This window comes from Dermacentor albipictus, chromosome 10 (genome assembly GCF_038994185.2).
Source record: "Dermacentor albipictus isolate Rhodes 1998 colony chromosome 10, USDA_Dalb.pri_finalv2, whole genome shotgun sequence".
NCBI lineage: Eukaryota > Metazoa > Arthropoda > Arachnida > Ixodida > Ixodidae > Dermacentor > Dermacentor albipictus.
Window position 1 is genome coordinate 88,289,572 of NC_091830.1, and position 23,240 is coordinate 88,312,811.

The 23,240-nt window shown below is 48.4% G+C and overlaps 1 protein-coding gene across 3 annotated transcripts in view; it reads left to right on the forward strand.

Annotated features, from left to right (window-relative positions):
- Nucleotides 1-1,740: 1,740 nt before the first annotated feature.
- The window catches only part of LOC135910222 (scoloptoxin SSD14-like), a 63,599-nt gene continuing 42,099 nt past the window's right edge, over nt 1,741-23,240 (forward strand). For 2 of the 3 annotated variants that reach the window (XM_065442276.1, XM_065442277.1), the window contains exons 1-5: nt 1,741-1,901; nt 3,705-3,896; nt 7,460-7,582; nt 16,747-16,844; nt 19,499-19,691. In XM_065442276.1, coding sequence (XP_065298348.1) covers nt 1,747-1,901; nt 3,705-3,896; nt 7,460-7,582; nt 16,747-16,844; nt 19,499-19,691 — 761 coding nt within the window. In that variant the 5' untranslated portion in view covers nt 1,741-1,746. The remainder of the gene's footprint in view (nt 1,902-3,704; nt 3,897-7,459; nt 7,583-16,746; nt 16,845-19,498; nt 19,692-23,240) is intronic. The other variant, XM_065442278.1, reaches the window with a different exon arrangement.

Genomic DNA, 23,240 nt, shown 5'->3' on the forward strand with positions numbered 1-23,240 from the left:
ACTTCTCTTGTATTTGTACAGGAAAGTGGAGTTGGTCCCGTGCTAAAGCCTTCTCCCTAAACTCAGTTCATTCATATTTTGATTTGCAACCTGTAGCTATACCCTTGTTAGGTTATCCTCCGAATGTCTTTAGACAGTATTTTTTTTTCTGCTTTTCCTTGCCAAGTGCCGAGGAGGAAATGCGTCCAAAGAGTAAGATACGCTTCACCTTCTTTCTTCGTTGCTTTGCCTTAGACGTTTTGTTTTCACATTCTTTTAGTGCGATTAGCCTTCTTAGGATACTTCACGCACTTGCCTATATCTGTACTGCGGTACCTAGCGGGGTTTTTCTCACACCATTTAAGGCCACTTGTGCAGGTGCCATTGAGTTAGTGGCACTAAGTATGTGCCGCTCCTCAATGACAAAAGAGAGGAAAAAAAACATACGAAATCCCTTAAAATTGATATGCTGCTGAACAAAATTGAAACGACATCGTATACATCCACATGCACTTGTCTGAGTATATACTGAGGACTTCGCGGCTGGCGCTTGGTGACTTCTACATTATTCGCATTCCTTCGACTTATAATCAGTTTCCTTCGCATATTCACTGTTTTTGTTCTCGTAATGACACCCGATTCTCGGCCTGTCCCCGTGAGTTTGTACCATACTTTTGGGAGAGGCTCGCACGTGCACACTTCTTGACACATGTTCTTACATGCCTCAGGAACTTTTGCGAGCACAGTCGACCGCCTCCAGGAATTCCTTTCCGAGGTGAGAGGGTTACACGTGCCCAGTGTGCGGCCTCTGCGTCCGGCCTTGCCTAACAACCATACCAGACACTTTTCTGGTTAAATATGCCTGCCTTCTCTCTTCTCTCTCTCTGGAAGGAAATCAGCATCGTCATCGTCAATGCGCCGCAGTGGGAAAATGCCATTGAGATGAAGAGAAAAAAAGAGGGATAACAGCCGCATCCCCGAGTACCGTTTAATTAGACAAATTGGAATGAAGCCTTTAATTCTTGATTATTATTTTTTCCTTTTGAATCTTCTTGGACGCTGTCACAAGTATGCTTGCTCAGCGGTTAAAGTATTTAGAAATGTTTTCAAAATTCAATTTCTCGTTAAATTTCGTTAGTTTTAGTGTTATTTTTCATTCATCGGCTTCTTACACAAATATTTCTGTTTTCCTTTTTTGCTATGGTCAGTGTATTAAAGGTCTTCTAAATTCCTTCAACTCTTCGTCAATCTTTTATGGTAGGTATGAGTCATCAGCAGAGGGAAAACAAACAAGCAAGCATGACTTTGCAACTGTTGAGAAGCTTCTAAGTGAATCAGTACAATTTCCTAGCTGAATTCTTAAATATGTCTCTTATTTTACTTTTCTTTTGAGCTATTCAAAAATTTTCATCACTGTTTCCTTTTTTTAGATTTGACTTACTATTTCGCAAACTCATTCGAGGCTTGGCCAATCTCTTATACAGTGGGTATGAGTCATTCATAGAAGCCGAACCAACATTCCGTCTATGCAAGGCTCACTGCCTTATTACCTACTAATTTTATTTATTATCGGTTTCTTTCGCATCCTCATTTATTTATTCATTTCGCTTTGTTTCTTTTTTATCATATTACCATCCGGTTCGAGGCCTATCACCCACAGTGGGTGCGTGCCATAAAATAAGGCACCATCATTATCACCATAACCAACCAACCAACAAAGAAACCAACCAACCACTCATTCTCGCGAGCGGTCAAGAGCTCAAGACCATGGATCCATGCCCAGGTGGCTTAGACGGTGGCGGAGCATGCGACGGGGGCGGTGGAGGCGGTGGCGGTGAAGGCGGTGGAGGCGGTGGAGGCGGTGGCGGTGGAGGCGGTGGCGATGTTATACTTGTTCGGATCAACCATACCCATGGCCACAAGTATGTGAAATGGTCGTCGTAGTGGTTAGTCAAAGTACGAGGGCTGCAATGACCGTTCTGGTTAAGCCTAGCGCACTGAAACGCATCGTGGAATGACACGTCCCGCACGGGGAGAAGTGAAGCAAAACACTTTACGGCGACAATGTCCGTTACTCTTTACCTCGGACGCTACCGTACACGGAAATGATGAAGTGCTCTGGCATTGGGATCCACTGTTTTTCATTAGCTACGTTAACTTGAACGAAAAGATGAAACGTAATAAGAGCTGTTGCGATTTTTTTTTTGTCCATGTCCTGAATTCTTCATTTAGCGGGGACTGCAGCCGGTTATCGTAAAGCTGACTTGATGAAAAGGCGGTGTCTGCGAACCGGTAAAGGCTCAGTCACACTAGACGAACCCGATTTCGGTGTACCGACTGTCGGCAACAGCGTTTTTTTTTTGCCTTCATGTCGACGCCTGTGTCAGACTGTACCGACGCCGAGATGTCCGCCGACCGTCGGCAGATTGTCGGCGTCGGCACAGTGTGACAGAGCCGCCGACACGAAGGCAAAAACGCTGTCGCCGACAGCCGGAAGACCGAAGTCGGTGTCGGGTCGGCCTAGTGTGAGTGAGCCTAAAAACCTCGGATGACGGACTTCCAAAGTCTTGCATTAGGATAAACCGTCTATTTCGTTTAAAAAATCCATTATTCTTCCTCAATTTCACAAATTCTTCTTCATAATACACATCGAATCGTCTTACGATGTGTGCGTATGCGGTGAAAGCGATACCGAAAAATGTCGCTGAACTATCGGATATTCCCCGATAATTAGGAAATATTTAACACATTTTGTCAAGCCCTCTGTATACATTTACTGGGATTAGATCGGTTACCACGTCCAATTCGGAACATCTCATGTACTGAGACATTGCCGAACTAATATCTGTGGATAGGACTCATCAAAGTTTTTGCAAGGATTGCAGCCACTTCGCGTAGTGGTTGTGCATAACCACTTCAAAACCACTTCGCAACCAGTTTGTGACCACCAACTAATATATTACTGCTCTGCACGTACTGCACTTGCACAGGAAAGTCGCGGTTGACTCCCATATAAAGTTTCCGTTAGCTGTTAGCTTCGCAGCTGTTCGCATGTCTCATGTATGTAGGGGTGCGCAAATGCTGATTTTTCAGACCGAATCCAATACGAATCGAATAGTGCTAGAAAATCGAATCGAATGTCGAATAGTTTTCGAATAATGAACAGGGGTTAGTTAACGCAACTAATATAAAACGATGTTCACATCCTAGTATTCTTAACCTTAGCAAGTTTCTGTCACGTGCTACATGGTTCGTTATGAAGCGCCGTTTATTAAAAGAACAAATGAAATATCGGTAGCAGACGAGTGGTTTCTTCGCAGGCACAGGGCTCTTCAGAGAGTGTGTACGGTCACTCCGCAGCTTGTGACGTTTGGCGTGTGGCGCAGCTTGTGACGTGTGGCGTGTGTGACGTAAGTGACGTCGCCTGCTGCACCACGCGCGTTTTTTATGTATATACCCATGCTCGCGGGGATTAAAACTTGAGGTATATATACCTCAAGTTTTAATCCCCGTACAGCTGGAGCAAAAGTATACTTCTGCTCCAATCGTAGGCTTAAGTGGGCGATGTCGACGTTTTGAGACATTCGAAACGTTATGGAAAACTATTTCGACTCGAAGCTCGAATCAAATAGGACGTCATTCGATTCCTTATTAGAAAGTTTCGAACATTCGCAGACGCCAACTTTCGTGTAAGGTGACCCCCCCCTAATATCCTGCCTGCGCAGCCCCACCATCAATAAGTGCGACCTTGCCGTAGTGATGTGCTGCTGCTCCTGCTGCTGCTGCATCCTACTTGTCGTGCTCGCCATCTTCGGCTTCTCTGTCCCCACCATCCTCGCGGAGTCTAGGCCCGTCGACACCACGTTCCAGAAGTGGGCCGTCGTCTGCGATGCGCCGCATTGCGCCAACGTCGCCAAGTGAGATTCCGAAAAAAAATTAAATCATGGGGTTTTACGTGCCAAAACCACTTTCTCATTACGAGGCACGCCGTTGTGGAGGACTCCGGAAATTTCGACCGCCTGGGGTTCTTTAACGCGCGCCTAAATCTAAGTACGCGGGTGTTTTCGCCCCCATCGAAATGCGGCCGCCGTGGCCGGGATTCGATCCCGCGACGTCGTGCTCAGCAGCCCAACACCATAGCCACTGAGCAACCACGGCGGGCAGTGAGACTCCGCAACGTCTGCCGAACTCCCTAATGCCAAACTGCTGGCTAGCTCCCACTGACGTCTCGTGGAATCTCGCTGTGAATGCATTATTATTTTTTTTTTCCGGCAAGAATAACGCTGAAGTAGGCATCACCTACTGCGATGCGACAAATGATTTTGCGCTTACTGCTCATCCGCTCTTAGAATAACTAGCTGTTGGACCAGTGGGTAACACATTATGATAAAACAAATGAGAGTGCAAAAAAAAAAAGATAACACCAGCACTCATGCACACGCCAGACACGCGATCACTCCAGACAGAGCAGTTGCGACAGGAGAGTCTTCTTGCAGTGATTGCGTGTTTGGGTATATGTGCGTGTATCCGAGTGCGTTTTTTGTCCTGCAATTTGTTTCACCTCCCGATGTGTGGTAACACTCTAAGACGCTCTCCCGATGCGTGGCAACACTCTAGGACACTTCTGGCTACATGAATGTTTGTAAAAATTGATGGGCCTTTAATCCCGCACGTCTGATGCAGTCCCACGATTTGTTTCATTGCTCTTTGTAATCTCACTAAAACGGCGAAAATTTTGTAATCAACGTTCGTCAGACTGATTGGTCGATACGATGTTACCGACAGTTGTTTAACAGGATCTTCTGTTTTGGGGAGAAGTACAACATGCGTTATACCAAAAGACAGAGTTTTCGCAGTCTTTGTATGAGGATTTACTGGGGAGCGAACAAGCCGGACCAATCTGTTTTATTCTGCGAGAGAGGGAGATCTGGGACTAGCCCATTTGTTTCTTCGACAGGTGGGGTCTAGGTTTCTGTTTTTTTACGTGATCAAAGTGATCCGTTTTTTCGAGCTATAGTACAAGTAAGGCTAAGTGGAGTGTTACCTGATTTTGTTGTGTCGACGAACGATGTAAAACGCACAAGTGTTCGCAGTTTCTTACGTGAGGTTGTTTCAGCTTTGCAGCTTTGAAAAGCTTGTTTTTATTTGGGGTACCTATCTAGAGTTAACAAAAGAAAACTGTATAAAGATGTATGTGATGTGATGCTGCCAGTGCCTTTGTACCAGTCCATATATGGAGCAGGTCCAGGAGGTGATGTTCTGAAAAGAGCTTAAAAAATTCCATTTCGTTCCTCAGCAAACACTTTCTTTTTCCAGCTTCACAGCAAGGCGTTGCCAATTAAGCCAATTAAGCCCTCACTTGAAGAAAAAGGCTAATTTGTTCCGTGGTCTGTTGACTGTGCTTTGTGCAAAAAGGTCGAGACCATTGAACATATCTTCCTCGAATGCTGGGATGCCACATTCCGCTGGGACATCCGCCAACGAACCTTAAAGAAGGACCTTCCGTTGTCACATGGAGGCATCCAGCTTTTACCTGTCCCAAACTCTGGAAGCATTCCCCTGGATATAGTCATGTTGCTGGGTCTGCACACTGTATGGAAAGTACGTATGGCAGTCCGGAATGCTGATATAGATGCTCGCCTTGCGGGGCAGTACTTTATTGAGAGCATTTTATATGCACTCAAGAGTCAAATTGATCCTCCAGAGTGTGTCAGTACGATGGATGAAATTTCTAACTTGAAGCGTTTTTGGTGGGCGCTCCACTCAATGGCGGTGGCTGCCTTTTTAAACATTTCATGTACAGTGTTCTCTCTTGTTCGTTCGCCAAACCGGCAATAAAAAAAAAAACAGCGCCGTAGTGTCGGGGAAACGTGGTCATCTCGCACCCCGGGGGCCGAGGTTTAATTCCCGCCCAGACCGAAACGTGCGAAATTTTCGTTTGAAATAAATGTTTTCTTTGTTTGCAGGAACCTCCCTGAGAAAACTGACGTCAATCCGAGCATTTTTGAAGTGTTTCAACTCTTTGCGCCATCGGCCATTTTGGTACCATCGCTCAGTAACGTTGCCGCCGGATTTGCGCGTAATGGAGCATACAGTGCTTTCGCATTAAAACATACGTGATTATACACGTGCATGGTAACCGGCCGCGGTAACCTGTAGTGGCCGAGCTCGAAGTCACGCCTTCGATCCCGATCGCATTGGCCTCACTTCGGGGGGTCGCGAAATAGAGTCTCGGTCCGAAGAGCCAATCACTGACGGTGATAACAAGGCCTAGCGTTTCGCTTGAAACCCTGAACTCGTCAGATTGTGTTCTACACTACATACGCGGGTGCGACGGGCTGGTCGGACGCACCACACCAGGCAACTCTTGCCGGGCAGAAAGAACAGTGCCCGGACAACTACGTGCCATGGAGGAGGAGGCGTCTCAAAATGCTGGTGCGACGAGCGCCGCAGGCGATGTCTCAGTCGTCGAACTCGGTCACACCTCGAAGATGCAACGAGGCGAGGCCAACGGTAAACCGTCAGCGTTAGGCAGCGCTCAGTGAAACATTAGTCGACGTCCAGCTTGACGTTCACCACACTCCAACCGCAGCATACACACAGCAGCTCAGCAGCAACGCCAGTGTGGTTGTACATAATGTGCCTGCTCACAACGCACATGCCAGCAGCGGAAGGCAGAGCACTACTCTTGCTCCGCTGCCGAGGTGATTGTGCGTAGCGCTGACGGTGAAACCCACCTCGGCTCGTCGTTCTTTGCAGCCAAACACACTTAGCGTTTTTAACCCTGGGCGCATGCGCCATCAGCCGGACAGTACAACGGTGGCTTTCCAGCCACCGCTGTGGCTTGACAAACGTTTCATTGCTACCGCAAGAAAACGCTTGTCTGCTCAGATTTGGGAGCACGTTCAAGAGACCCAGGTGGTCAAAATTAATCCGGAGTTCTACACTACGTACGGCATGCTTCATTACCGGAACGTCATGGTCTTTGCATCTAATATGCAGTAATTTTTTTCGTTTTAGTTATAGACGATGAACCATTTTAAACCGATGACTTATGACGCTCATTTGAGCCCTTCCCCTTACGTTAAATGTAGCAAAGCTGTTTTTGTCTGCAGCTCTATACTTCCATCTCCTCCCCTTTCCCGGAAAAGTGCCTATGCTTTCTTTCATTCTTCTTGAGTAACACCGTCGCGCCTTGCATTCTATTTTTATACTAACTCTATCGTTATTGCCACTGGATGTCAGCAAATTTAGGTGTGTCATATGACGTCGCGATAGTGTCCACAACGCTAGCTCTGTCATTATACCGACGTTATATGGTGTCAAATGAAAACACCTTATGTTGTTCAACCTTCACGCCTGCCCGGTGGCATCCTTCCACACCCCAAAAACGTGTTCTGTATAATTTCTACAGCTTCGTAAACACGTAGCAGTGATCAACTAGATTGTAGCTGACTTCCTCTTACTGTTATCCGTATAGAGAGATGTTCGACAAGGGCGGCGCCATCGGGGACGCCGCCGTGGCCGCGTTGCTGTGCATGGGCGTCACCGCACCACATGTCACCGGTATCGGCGGAGGTCTGATGGCCGTCCTTTACGACAAGTGAGCCGGGTTCTACGCATATGTGCGTGACAGCTTGCGGTGACACCCGCCGCGAGGACTCAGTGTATGCTATTACGTGATTTCAGACAAAACTCACTGTAGGAAACTCTGGCGCTAGCTCAACGACCATTCACCCTGGAGAAAAAAAATGCTTGGTTCTTGGCCAACAGCGAGGCTGCGGAGAAAAGCGCTTGTCGCTTTTCATAGAAAATGCGAATACGGTTGAGCGTATTGTAACGTAGATTGAAGACGGAGTCTTACAAAATAGACGCTTCTCTTTAATGGCGGGCCAGGGGAAAAACGTGCAGCTCACGTGCTTCATCGTCTTTCATGGCGCCGACCTTTGGGTGCGCCGTCCCGCGGTGCGAAGCCCCACATCATTGTGTTAATTGCTCCCCCCCCCCCCCACGCGAAAAGCGACCGTCTCAGTCGCGTCAAAAAGTTATTTCGGCGACAAGAAATTGAGCTCCTCAGGTGCATCTCGGCGTTCACCTAACCGCATAGTAGGGTTCCATGCGTACTACATGAACAACTTTCGCGCGAGGACGACGATGGAGCGAACCGGGGTCAGAACTCCAGGGGACGACTTCGTAGGTCACGTCACTGAGGCGGCGTGTAACCTTGTAGGAACCAAAATGCCGGCCGAGCAACTTTTCCGAGAGTCCACGGCGACGGATGGGCGTCCAGACCCACACGAATGCGCCGGTATTGCAATGGACGTCGCGTCGACCCTGGTTGGAGGGAAGGGTGTCGGTATGCTTTTGGCTCCGGATACGATGCCGAGCAAGCTGGCGTGCTTCTTCGGCTCTTTGTACGAATTCTTCCGCGTGTTTGCTGGGCGGGCTATTATCAACCAGAGGTAGCATGGCGTCAAGTGTTGACGTGACGTGGCGCCCGTATACAAGTTCGAACGGCGTAAATTGTGTAGTCTCCTGTACCGCAGTGTTATACGCGAAAGTCACATAGGGTAAGATCTCGACCCACGTCTTGTGCTCTACGTCGACATACATGGAGAGCATATCAGCCAGCGTTCTATTCAGACGTTCCGTTAATCCATTGGTTTGAGGGTGATACGACCGTCCTCCATAAGTTCCACTGTAAATGCTGCACCGCGGTCGGTGGTGAGAACAGACGGTGCACCATGTCGTGGGACGATGTGGCGTACAAAGAACTTGGCCACTGCATACGAATTTGCTTGCGGAATAGCTTCGGTTTCGGTGTACCGGGTTAAGTAGTCGGTAGTGACGACTATTCATCTGTTGCGCGAAGAGGTCACTGGGAATGGCTCAAGTAGATCAATCCCTATTTGTTGAAACGGTGCTTGAGGAGGGTCCACAGGATGGAGAATGCCAGCCGGTTTAACTGGTGGTTTCTTGGGGCGCTGGCAATCGCGGCAGGTCTTCAGGTACCGTTGCTCAGAAGAATAAAGCCGGGGCCAGTAATACTTGTAATCGTACTCTTGTAATCGTACCCAGTAATCGTACTCTTGTAAGCGCAGGCTCCAACGGGCTACTCTGCCTGAGGCATCCTTGAGGTTGGCAAGCCAGCACAGGGCGTGGTTGATTGCTGACAGCCTTAAAGGGTCTACCGTACAAGCAGGGTCGGATTTTACCAATTGCCCACACAACCGCTACGTGCTCTTTCTGTGGTTGAGCAGTTTTTCTCAGCCTTGGTGAGACTGCGGCTTGCATAAGCAATGGTGCGTTCCGCACCAGCTTGCCACTACACAAAAACTGCGCCGACACCCGCATTGCTGGCGTCAGTATGAATTTCAGTGTCAGCGTCTTCGTCGAAAGAGCAAGTATTGGGGCCTCTTGCGAACGCTTGCGCAATTCATTGAATGACAGCTGCTGCACGGCCGCCCAAATGAAAGGCGCATCGTCGCGTGGAAGCCGTGTCAGAGGCTCAGCAATTCTCGAGAATCCCTCGACGAAGCGCCTATAATATGCGCACAAATCAAGGAAGCGTTGGACAGCCTTCTTGTCTGTGGGTGGTGAAAACTCGGCGAGGGCAGCTAACTTGTCGGGGTCTGGTCGGATGCCTTGAGGACCAACGACATGGCCAAGAAATTTGAGCTCTTGGAACCTGAAGTAGCATTTATCAGTCTTGATGGTGAGGCTCGCAGTATGGATCGCAGCGAGGATACTCTCGAGTCGTGTGAGATGTTCGTCAAACGTGCTCGAGAACACGATGACGTCGTCCAAGTATACGAGGACGACGTCATTTCAGTTCAGCAAGCACGGTGTCCATCATCCCCCAAAAGGTGGCAGGTGCGGAACGGAGACCGAAGGGGAGAACTTTGAACTCAAAGCCCGTCAGGTGTCACAAACGCTGTTTTCTCACGATCCTCTTCATCAACTTCGATTTGCCAGTACCTCGATTTAAGATCCAACGAAGAAAAAAACTTGGCATGTTGTAGACGATCCAATGCGTCGTCGATGCGTGGCAATGGATAAACATCGCGCTTGGTGACACGATTCAACTTTCTATAATCTACACAGAAGCGTAGTGTGTTGTCTTTCTTTCTGACTAACACTACAGGGGAGGCCCACGGGCTGGTGGACGGCTGGATCACGTCGTCTTGGAGCACCTCTTTCACCTGATGCTTGATCGCTTCCCTTTCCACTGGAGACACTCTGTAAGGATGCTGACGAACAGGACGTGCGGACTCGTCCGTAATAATGCGGTACTTTAATTGTGATGGACGTGCGCCGCACTTTGGATGACGTTGAAAAACAGTCCGCAAATTCATTCGCGAGACTCAGTAGACGGTCTTTCTGATGGTCTGGTGGAGCGGCGTTAACGTGAATCCGTTCTTTCAGGCTGGGTAATTCAGATTGCTGAGACGATGCGGTTTCCAACGTGGCAATGTCAGCAACATCAGTGATTTTGCGAAGAAATGCGATTGTCGTTCCTCGTGGTACATGCCGGTACTCGTTGCTAAAGTTTGTTAGCAAAACGACTGAGCATTTGTTTCGCACCTAAAGAAGCCCTCTGGCTATACAAATGTCGTGCTCAAGAAGCAGGGGCATGTTTGCCTCAGCAATTCCTTCGGCGTCGTCCTCTATGTCGCATCGGACAAGGGTAAGCACGCTGCTCTTGGGTGGCAACGTGACGTGATCGTCAGCTACGCGAAGCGCGATGTCACGGTCGTTGTCATTACTGTTCGCTATGGCTTACGTAGTAGCGAAGCTGACTCTAGACTCTTGCAGGTCGATGATGGCACCGTTCGCCTGAAGGAAATCCATGTCAAGCAAAAGGTCCTTTGAACATTCAGGAAGAATGACGAAGTCGCCGATGTACGTGAAGCCCCGAATGTTGACTCGTGCCGTGCACCGGTCCATTGGAGTTATGAGGTGCCCTCCTGCAGTACGAATCTGAGTCCCGGTTCATTGCGTCGAAATTTTGTTCAGGATACGCGTGAGATTCTGCCTCATTACAGACGTGTGCGCACCCTTGTCGATTAACGCCGTGACTTTGTGATCATCTGTGGTAACTGGTACGTCGCAAGATACTGACACCGAACTACACTGCTTTCTCGGCGTCTCAATTACGTCATCTTGCGGTCGTCTTAGTGGAGGATCTTCAGCGTTCGCAACGTCAGGGACCTCACCTCCGCAGGTCGCTGGACTCAGTTTTCCCGGGAGGCAGGGCTGGGTGAGCGACGCCTTGTTGCGCTCGGCGTGAAGATGGGGCTGGAAGACCTGTTTCGGGCGGGTGACGGTGACCGGGCGACACGTATTCGTGGGGCAAACGAGCTCCTGGCGTCCGTGAGGTAGACTTCAATCTCCAGGGGGCGTCCACCATTGCGCGGGCACGGCGCATTCAGTTAAAATCAGCGGAGCCCAGCTCGGCGGTAAGGACACGCCCTGTAGAGGTGATCGACTTCACCGCAGTGAAAACACAAGGGCCTCCTGTCTGCAGTGCGCCATACGTCGCTCTTGCGGGGAGGTCGTGTTTCAAACAGGAATGGCGTGCGGCGAGTCCTGAAGTCGCCAGTTGCTTGTTCAGCGGCGCGCACACCATGAAAGTTCGGGACGTCGTGCGCATCGTGAAAAGTCGGAGACAACGAACTTCGCGCAGTTTCAGCATACGACATGCGAGGCTGTGGCTGCCGTACCTCGTGCTGTGGTGTCTCGCTTCGCTCTGGGACTTGTACTACCTGCTTGATTTCTTCCCGGACGACCTCAGCCAGAGCGAGTCGCGGTACCGATACTGGAGCCACCTGAAGCTTTTGGGGCTCTTCTGGAACAACAAGCCTAATGAGCTCCCGCAAGGCCTCGGTATTGTCCAAGGGTATAGCGAGAGTTAGCGAAAGTTAACAGCGAGAGTTAGCAGGGGGCGGCAGAAAGTTAGGTGGGTGGATGAGATTAAGGGAACAGGGTAGGCAAATTTTCCGAAAAAAATCGACTTTTTGTTTTTGTGTAATTTAAAATCTCTATTCTTTCCTTAACATGGCCCAGTGTTTCATTTGCGCCTACGCGAAATATTTACCTCAAAATCAACATTTTTCGAAACCTAGGCAGCATCCAGCCATGCCCCCTTTCCCACATGCTCGGGAACTTTGCCTCTCCTAAACTGAAAAAAAAAATTTTTTTCACCGCCTATTTTTTTTCACGTTTAGCGGAATGGCTGTCACTCATTTGGCAACAGTGAAAACCTAGCTAACATATTTCACTTAGCCAAACAAATCCCAAGACGCAGCTGGATTACTCGCAACGCGGGGCGTTTTGCGCGTGCTTTGGCGTGCTTTCGCGGACAATCGAATTTATTTATACTTTGTTGCTGGTTATTTAGCGGTAATGCAATGACGAAGCCAAAGAAGTGCTTTAAAAAACGTCTCTTCCACGGAAACCGGCATAAGTCGATCTCCAATGACCCCAATTGTCTGCAACACAATCCAGGAGTGGGCACCACGGCCACCACGTGCGCGTCTGCATCGAAGCTTTCGCGCTCGGTGGAACGCTGGAAACGGAACGCCAGTGTTTCAGCAGCTCTCAAAGCCTGAGCTTCTCCAGAAATGTTTCCATGGAAAAACTCAGAACGCGAATGAGGCGTTCAACAAGGTTGAATGGGAGCGCACTCCGAACAATGTCTTTCTTGGCCTCAAGACGCTGAAAATAGTGACAATGGATGCTGTGCTAACTTTTAATGACCGCAGCATTGCTCGAGCCGACATTTTGAGGTCATTCGGAGGTTCTCCAGGACGGTTCACAGACCAGTGGTTGCGCGAAGTTGACCGGCGGCGAGTGTACTTTGCAGAGAGGGCTACACGACTGGTAACTAAGGAGGCCGGGAAAACTAGGCAGCTAGCTCAGAAAAGAAGTGTTGATGATGGAGGGGACTACCAGGCTGGTGGATATTGAAAAAATGCGCCAGAATTTGTTTCTATAGTCCTATATTGCAATAAAGCTCTTTCTTCCACTTCAAAGCCAATTATCTCAAAACACCAAATTTTGCTGCATTTGACCCTTTTTTTCAGAAACTACAAGAGCTAGGGCGACAAAGTTTTCCAGATATTCAGCAAACATTACAGAAAGTCTACTGAACCAGGATTTTAAATGTTCTTGAAGGGGATTTTTGTTTACAGGCTATTTACTGCATATTTTGGCTCTAAAATGTGGTGGGTCCAGTAAAAAAATGAAAACAAAAAATCTAATCTCTAAAAAGAAATAATCCTGGTTCAGTAACACTACCTAACATTGCTGATTACAATGCCACCAAGATTATTGTTCTAACCCCAGCAGATCATGAGAAAAAGGGTCATGAACATAGCCTAAAATGCATGGCTAGAATAGGACCTACCCTGTCCCCTTAAGAAGTTTGCAGGGACGACATGGCCACAATCAGTACATGACCGGGGTTGTTGGAGAAGTATGGGAGAGGCCTTTGCCCTGCAGTGTGCGAAACCTGGCTGATGATGATGATTATAGCGAGAGGGTCACGCGATAGGGTCGACACGTCGCGGTTGTACTGCCTTGTTCGCTGCTGCAGTGCCTTTTCCATAAATATGGCTTCCGCGAGAAACTGTGCAAGCGTCTTTGGTGGGTTGCGTATTAGTCCACCGAATAACTCTTGTTTGATGCCACGCATCAAGTTCCTGAGCTTCTTTTCTTCCGGCATAGATGGATCCGTGCGTCGGAAAAGTCGGCAGATATCTTCCACAAACATTGCGACGCTTTCTTTCGACCGCTGCACTCTCGCCTGAATTGCAGATTCAGCTCGCTCCTTGCGATCGAGGCTGGCGTATGTGCTGATTAGCTGCCGTCAGAATTCGTCCCATGTCGATGGGGCCCCCTCACGGTTCTCAAACCATGTCCGCGCATAGTCCCCGAGGGCAAAGTAGGCGTTGCGTAGCTTGCGCTCTGCAGTGCAGCCGTTGAATTCCACGACACGCTCAAAGTGATCGAGCCAGTCCTCAACAACTTCGAAGGTGTCCCCATGAAAGGATGTGGGGATTCGCGGCTGGTTAAGGACGACCTCGGTCGGTCCGGTTGAGGAAGAAGACGGAACTTAGGTACTCATCCTTATGACTCGATTGGGTAGAGGCTCGTGCTCAGGTGGCAGTCCTTGAAGTCAACGGCTTGTCCACACGTGAACTGGAGTCAGCTCGACCGGACTTCGTACTGGGCTTGTAGGCGGTGTCCGATCTGGGAGTGGTAGCATGTACCCAACACCTCCACCAGAAAAATGTAACGTAAATTGATGACGGAGTCTTACGGTATCTAACATTTAAGTTGCAAATGAGAGGTTATGGGTGATGTCAGTCTAAGTTAGTTAGGTAGAAAAGCAGCTATGGAGTGCCCTATATGTGTAATGAAACGTCAAATGAAACGAGAACAGCGGTGCGCTTGGTATAGTTTTGCGCCGCCATCTTTTCTCGCTTTCAATAAAAGAGAACTAAAACAGAAACGAAAATATCGCAGTATAGGGGGAGCATCATCGAGCAGTGCGGTCAAACCGAATGTGCACATCTGTCAATAACGATGAGTGAACGGCGCGCTCTATGCCTTTATTTATGCTTCGGCCACGCGCTCCGCTGTTCGCATTTCGTTTCACACCTATAGTACTAAAGTTTTGCACACTCGTCTGCGAAACTGTGAACTGCTGTGCGATTCCTCGGACAATGCAAAGTGCATGCTTGTGTGTGCATATGCAGCTGTGTACGTGTTGGTCTTCTGTGGATATCTGTAGTCATGTTCAGATCTTCATGTTCGTGCTGTCTGACTTTGCTATGCATGCAGTCGAACGCCTTCATACCGAAATGCTTGGGGCCCCCGAAATCATTCGCTGTACAGGACACTTCGTTGCGAAAGTCACGCAACGCACAGCTCACAATCCCTTCGTTTTACACGTCATTTCACTGTAAAGGCGCTAGACCTTATTAGTGACACATAATGTGACATATTTTGGGAAATGTTTTGTGATAGCATTTTTCTTTGGCAAGCGACGAGCAGTAACTGCTGCCACATAAGTGCCAACCTCTATGTCACCATGTCAGTAATAATAATTGAAGAAATTGGCTGTAGGAGCTGCAAATATGACGGTTCAAGGGTCACAGGAAAGATAAGCAGTACGTGAGTTTGCCTGAAGTTTGGTCTCCTGCGCTTCAAACAGGTTTGTGAATTTGCGAGCGGGCATGTCCTAGAACAATCAAGCATTTGTGCAGGCATGTATTGCGGCTGTGTTTATAAAAATTCGTTCCAAAGGTATACGACTTGCGAACTCGCCGGTTAGAATTCGTAGATTGCAATATGTGCAGTAAATTTAATTAGCGATGTTTTGGTAATTAGTCAATTAAGCACTTTGATCTCTTGTGAAAAGTATATCTGTCTCTTCGAGCAATCCACTTCAAGAAGTAGAGTTGTAATAAATGCCACGGGAGCTTCTAATACATGTCACGGTCATCAGCATAGCGTGTCGTGGTAAGGAAAGCACACAGGGACAAAGAAGACTGAAGAATATGGACGCCCTGTGTTCTTCAGTCGTCGCTGCCCCTACGCGCTTGGATGCAAACTATCTCGCTTATTTCTATAGTGCTTCGGAGGTCTACTTTGTCGTCATATTCCTCACGTGACGGCAGTTAGTTCAACCAGCAGTTACGGTCTTAAAACGACAGGAAGCTGGGCAAGTTGGTGAGAGGGAGAGAGAGAAAGAGAAAAAGGGCGGGGGAGTTAACTGGAAAAAAGTTTGGTTTGCCACCCCCTATGGGGGAAAGGGGATCTAAATATTTAGGGAGGGAGAAAGAGGAGTATTCAAACAGAACTTGGAGCACAAAATTATGAGGTGGCAGGCGTCACCATCACACAGTCTATCTGGCAGGCCAGTAGACCGCACGAAGCGAACGATAGCACTCCTTGATCACTCACGACCGATGTGACCACTGTCCGAGTATCTTTTGCTATGACCGTGGCCGCCTGTCCAGTGTCTCTAACGAGGTACACAGTACTTGATATTAACCTGACGAGTACCGTAACGGTGGCAGATGCACAGAAATTGTTAGATTTCTTTTTTGACCTCCACAAGTGTCACAGGTAGGAAGGCAGGCGTGCTGTGCACACAGCTACAAGTAGGGATAAAAACACAAAACGATGGATCAACCGAAGGACCGCAGAGTAGCGAAAGCTAGGAGGACACAAAACTCACCAGCTCGTGTTTATCTCACCAGCTCGTGTTTATGGGTTGGCACACGGCACAAGGATTTTTCTTTGTGCACCATAATCAAGGGCTGACTTACGTATGTGCTGCCGGAATTAATAATATGCAAAGCTTCAGTGCACAAGAAAAGCTTATTAATTTTTATAATAACGGAGAAGCGTGCGTTTGAGCATGCGCAGATGAGCTTTTTTTTTGGGGGGGGGGGTGCACCTTTTTCTCCGGCACTGTGGAACTTTTTAGTGACAGTCGGCTTTCTTGTTGCCCTTTTCGCCCCTGTACTAGTGGCGATGTTTGCACACCTGCCTTCAGTAACATTGTTAACACGAGCAAAATTGATTTTGGTGGCGGTCAAAATAATATACCGAGTCCAAATGCCGTTTTTCCCCCCCAACCTTGGCTGCAAAAAGTCATGCGTGAACTAAATTTCTGATAACGGATGCAAAGCGACCTGCAGGCAGGAATCGTCTCGAAGGAGCAATAAAAATCATGTTCTCTGTCGGTTTCAGGTCCATGATGAAGGTGCAAGCCTTGGACGCCCTGGGAGTGTCTCCGGCAAGCGTCACACCGGATATGTTTTCAACCAACGCGTCGGCGTTAAAACTCGGTACGTCTTAACGTTGACCAGACGGTCACCGGGTTTCCCCTTACCGTGACTTGGAAACCTGTAGGACCCTTCGCGATGGTTGAGTGCTTTCTGCAAAGTTCATGAGTTCGAATCCTGGCTACAGCGGCCGCATACATTCTGGTCAGGAAGGCCTGCAAAAGCGCGGATTGCTTTGGGGCGTTGAACTTGATTTCTAAACCTGAACGATAGTAAAGATCGACTAGGAGCACTATACAGTAACGGATGTTATTATACTGGCAACTTAATGTAAGAAAACATGTGGAAGTGTGCAAAGGAGATTGAAAGTAAACAAATGACCACACGCGATGCAAAGTATTATGTTAGGCATAACGTTGAGAAATGTAGAAAGGAAACATCATGGATTAGAGGTGACACGCTGGCAGATCATTTTCTTTGGGGGGGGGGGGGGGGCTTGATAGTAAGGAAAATGGGGGGAATGTAGTTGTACAGCTTCTGTAACGTGTAAAAGCAATAAACCAGTGGTTTATTACAAAAAGTCCAGTTCGGTACAAGTACTTTAGCCCGCGCGCCATAAATTGTGGCGAACAGGAGGATGTTGGTCTGCGGCTCTTTCTTATAAGCCGTTACAGTTTCGAAAGCGCGGGTAACAAGCGCAGGGCTCAGGAAGACGAACACCTTGAAGTTTCGCGTCCACTTGTGCGCTGCACTTGCAAGCTTGCACCGGCCGGAGCCCGCGTGGCTGAAGCGCAGTTCTGGGGAGAAATTGACCTGCGGCAAATGCTCCTAAATAATAATAATAATAATAATAATAATAATAATAATAATAATAATAATAATAATAATAATAATAATAATAATAATGGATCTGTGTGCGCAAGGCAGCTTCTGTTGCCCGCCAAGCGCTGCATGCTAAACAAATGCCTGTGATGCTCCTATGTGATGCTTAGACATATTTAAACCATGTTTTATACATACGGGATGTGCTCATTATTCTTTAATATTGTTTATTATTATTATTATTATTATTATTATTATTATTATTATTATTATTATTATTATTATTATTATTATTATTATTATAGGTGGCAGCAGTAGCAGCAGTAAGAAGTAGTTGTAGTTGCAGTATTTTCCATTTTTCGTCACGGTCTCCTATACGCTAGCGTGCTGCTGCTATCAAAATGATCGGTCGTTCTGAGCGAGAGATGGTAAGATATGGCTGGATCAATATACAATCGTCCGAGTGAGACTGTGGCGACGGCGGACGCCGCTACATGTGTGGTGCAACTTGCGGGCCACTCTGAATGTGCCATGCGGATTTAGCATTTTTTCGCTTTCGAGCCAATTGGTTTAAAATTGATATTGCGAACTATAACGCGTCGGGCTGGTTTAGCTCAGTCTCCTATGACTAGTGGGCTATGAAATGGTCGATAAAGAAGTGCTGCAGTCTAAACGATGTCCCGAAAAGCGAAACCGGGGCACCGCCATCTTAGGAAGGGCATAATAGTACGTTAGCTCAGAGAGAACGAAAATAAGCGCTTTCATCACAATCCCCACCCACGTGGATTATTTTGCTGCATAGAGGCTGGTGGGCGTTTGTCTTTGTGTTAATGGTTTTAAAATGAAGCCTGAACGCCTCGATATGCTTCAGTGGCGATAACATTATCAAAACTCAGTCGAAGGAATGACTTTTGTTGGGCGCAACCAGCTGTTCTTTTCTAATTAACCTAGCATTTACAATAAGACAGCCAAAGCACCTAACTGTAAGCGGACGCCACCCGCCAAGGCTCTATCTATTTCAAAGGTGATGTTGGGACAAAAGCTGCGGGAGCTTCCATTCCAGCATGTTCTTTAACAGCTTCTTGGCCGCGACTGATCTACCGCGTAGAAGAAACGTCGACAAGGACCCGACTACGCGTGATCGTCTTATTCTTCTCGAGTCCATTGCTTTTGAGCATACAACTCTTTCTCTTCCTGTAACCTGTGTTTCTTTAACTCGAAATTTACCAAGCACGGTAGCATCCATATAAAGGTACGTTGTCACGTTTCTGTTTTAAACCGGCAACTATTTATCCTTAACCTTAACCTTAATAATGGCTATTCTGTCCTAAATAATCACGATTCGCCGAACATAATGATAGTGATAGGCACCAAGCTTATAAGGTGAGGTCTAAGGTTCGGCTCAGTTTGAGTTAACTTCACTGGAGCCAACAACATACAACAGCGACGCAAGATACATTGCTGCGGCATTTATATAACGTTTTTTTTCTTTTTCTTGCTTGAACAAGTATTTCAGAAATCGTACGAACACTCATATAGCGCAAATCGGCACATTCACGTGACCTGCATGAGGAGATGGAAATTATTTGTACTGCTATAAATCATGATGTTCGAGTGAATAATTAAATATAAACTAATAAGCTCTTCAACGATTCACTTTATGGAACATCGTCCAATTGGCAAATTGAGGTAGGCAGTTAGTGACAGGCAGGCAGTAGGCGGTCGTCCACATTTAGTCTACGGGGAGCGCCGGCAATTCATTCATGACTCATCGTACATTCCAGCGTAATCACTGGAGCTCGCGTGCGGTCCCGAATATGAACCGTTGTAGCATTAAACACTTGTTAGAGGTTAAAAATGCCAGTGCATGCATGTCGTGCGTTCCGTACACTCAGGTGCCAACGCTCCTATCGTGCCGGGCGCGCTGGCAGGACTGAAGGCTCTGCACACCAAGGTGGGCAAGCTTCCCTGGAAGGACGTGTTCCAGCCGGCCATCCGCTTGGCCAAGAAGGGCTTCGCTGTTGGATCCCACCTGGCCGCCGCCCTGGCGAACAACGAGAATGTACTTAGCGTGTCGGCTTCCCTCAGGTGTGTGATCCCTTCAGCCGGAGAAAATTATCGGACGATCTTAATAGTAAGATTGCCGAAGAAGCGTGTGACGCTGCAATCGTTCTGTAACCGTTGCACTCGAGAGAAATTGCTATAGGATTCGGCGCTAATTATGTGAGAAAGAACGTTGCATATCTTGTATTGCTTGTGCAGCGTAATAACTTCGCGGTGTTACCTTATAGGGCGATGAAATATTTTTGTTCCGACTTATCTCTTTGCTAACGTTGGTTTCCGATCGTAGATTGTAAAGAAGCCTTCGAAGCCACGAGGACGTATCTATGTAATCCATGCAAGTTACCGCACATCTATGAAATGCCTATGGCTTCCTCCCCGGTTTAGTCGTTTTACTACTCGTGCATGTGGGCATCGCCGCCGGTTTCCCTCGACTACACTTATCATGGAACTCTATGCCTTATGGCAGTTGTGGTTAAAACGCAAGCAGGGCTACCTCCATCGCTCTGGAGTTGTGCAAACGGTAGCCGTGCGTTTGTCGTCGTAAGAAGCGATTACTCACGGCGTCGACATTCCAAGATAGTTTGGCCTTTCCGTATGGTTTGTATATAGTTAGGTGCGCTGCACGTCGTCATACCGGAACAGAATATTTGTTAATATGACGTGGTTCATACAAAGTCACCTGCGCAAGACAAGAGAACACCACCGCTATGCTCTGACTCTCACACCGTAGCGGATGGATAAAACGCAGGCTAGCTTCTGAGCAGCGCCGCTCTGGGATCTCGATGCCACTGAAGGAGGCTGAAAGTAGGCGTCGCGTCCTAAAAGTCGGCTTCTCCTCAGGGCGACGGAACATTTCCCGTCACTTTGGGCCCCGTGATAGCTCTCGGCGAGTAGCGGCGCGAGCGGGTGCTGGAAAAACAGCCGTGCAATCCTACTCCATTTGAGTCTGTATGTTCTCAGCTTGTTTCAGTCGCTTGTGGAAATATTCAGTAAAAAAGTAAAAAAAAAAACATTGGCAGGACTCACCTCAGAATGACTGCCGACACTGATGCGTGAGCATTGAATCGGTTTAGCCACACAACGCATTGCCACCGTCGGAGCGACTTATGTATGAGCCGCGTACTGAAGCGGGAACTCCTCTCTCGGTCTTCTTTATGGATATGCGGCGCCATCTAGGGGCACGGCCAAGAAGGTCGCGCGTGGCCTCCGAGACGAGAAGCGTGGCGCGCCGGTGCCTGCGAATGCTGAGAATTGTTCCCTCGCTTGCCGCACACTCAGTGGCACATATTCCGTGACCCAAGAAGAACTTCAGTTTGGCCTAGTTGGTGTTTACTGCATATCATATTGACCGCAAAAAAAGACGGGGGCAGCGGAAGAGAACGCAAAAAAGACACGGGCAGTACCCAAGTTGGCGAGACGTTCATTGACAACCAGCGCGTATACCCAGTGCACTTATGGCTCCGCTCGCTAAAGCGTTGGCCTGAAAAGTATTCATTTGAAAGCGGCAGGTACCCGGTACATTTGTGGTGCAGCCGTCTAACGCGTCGGGTTGCCGTCCTCGACGAACCGTTGTGACGTGGGCTCGATTCCACTCAGCATAGGCGAAATTTAAAGGGCCTTTGTCGTCGTTGTAGAGTGGCACGTTCCTTGTGGCGCATACCTAGTTACTCAAGTTGTCATCAGAGTGGTTCACTGAAGACCAACGCAGACTGAAGGTCACATACCGAGTGATCCAAGGCGGCGTCAAATAGTTTCTGCGAACAGGCGTGCCTACTCAGTCCCGCATCTACAGTGACTTATGTCGGCCCCAAAGTAGTTCCTCGAAGGGCGGCACATATTTGCACATTGCCACACACTCAGTGACCCAAGTTGGTTCAATAGTTGGTTTCGAACCCTGTTGCTTCAGTATAGCAGTCCAATGCGTTTTAACCATTCGACCACGGCAGCGGCCCAGGGAGGCGGGAAATCAGTTTGATACAAACATGCACAGATAGGTACCTTCCAGAAAGTGCGTGAAGTACCCTAAAAGTGCTAACACATTGGTAACTTTCTTTGGCTCTTTCGCGGCGGTTGGCGGTGTTCGCACCTTCGCCGCTGATACAAAGGCACCAATGTGAAAAAAAAAAAGGCACGCGCTCGCGCGCAACCGAGTCCCGGGGTGCGTTCGCCGCCGAAAGCGAACGATTGCAGCTCTTTGTAACGCTTGAAGTGGTAAAGGCAAGGCGCAGAAGACCAGGACTCAAGAACAACACAAATGACAGGACCGGCGCCGTTCTTCTTGAGGCGCCGGTCCTGTCGTTTGTGTTCTTCTTGAGTCCTGGTCCTCTGCGTCTTGCCTTTACTACTTCAAGCATGAACCAACTAGCCAAAGCAAGAGTTTTACTTTGTAACGCACCTGCTGTCGCGCGAGAGATTTGTAGATTGTGTGGCTCTTGTTGAGGTTAGTCGGTGGAATGTGGCACCGAAACGCGGGACGTGAGTGGCAAATCTCCGAGTTCCAGCAGTACGCCCTCTTCTTGCAGACCTCTGCGCCGGTTAGATATGCCCCGCGCCGTCCGTTGAACTTGCTATCCCTGTCTCAGCAAGACACTCTGTGGTGGCTTCAGAGCTGCTGAAGGGCAGTCGTCCTCTTCCCCCTTCTGCTGGAGGCGGCGGGAGAGGGCCTCGATTGCGGGAGAAGAGGATGGCTGTCGCCTTGCACGCCAGCGCCCTTGCCGCTGCAGACGAGACACGTCACGTGTGACGAATAAGCTTTCTATGTATACACCAGAACACCGTGAATTCAAAGGGCGCCGCCATATTGATGAGCGCCGGTCGCGCCATCTATCCCAAGCGCCGCGAAATAGCAGGCCTGGGCTGCCACGCCGGGAGATGCGACCCGGCGCGAAGGCGAAACTTGGGCTTTTTAGCTGGGCGGAAGGCGTGTTTCGCGTTTTTTCTAGCCTGTCATTTTCGCTGTCTCGATTCAATCAAACTTCAAGACCTCATGCAAGTCCGCAATGGCCACACAGTGATGTGCAGACTGCAGAAGCGAATACATCGGGTAACCACGTAAGCACGTAACCTGTGAAGGATTTTACAGCACTGTGTTGGTGACATATATTATTAAAGAACGCAGAACATGCATTGTCCTCTGCACTTTCAGTTTGGTCTTGTTTGTCATGGTCACTACTGGGTTGGCCGCGTTTGGCAACCAACTGGCGAGGTCGTTTGACTGCCTGATTAGCAGACGCCAGCCCTTCACCACCTGCACATTGAAAACAAAATAGATGTTATAGTAAGAAGGGCTGTAGTTCTTTCCCATGCCATCACTGTTGCGAAGATATAAAGTCCTCGCAAAATGAAATAGAAAATGCACCAGGCCAATTGTATCGTGCAACCACTTAACAGTACAACATTCAGAACACAAGCTTACAGCACTCGAACAAGCAGCATATGATGCTAAACCTGCACTCATTGGAAAATGAGGAACTACAGTAGTTATAATGTTCAACTACATGTGCAGTCAAAGCCCGTATAACAGGGCGAGCATGACGGATGCAGGTGTTGTACAGTTGCACAAACCATGACAGG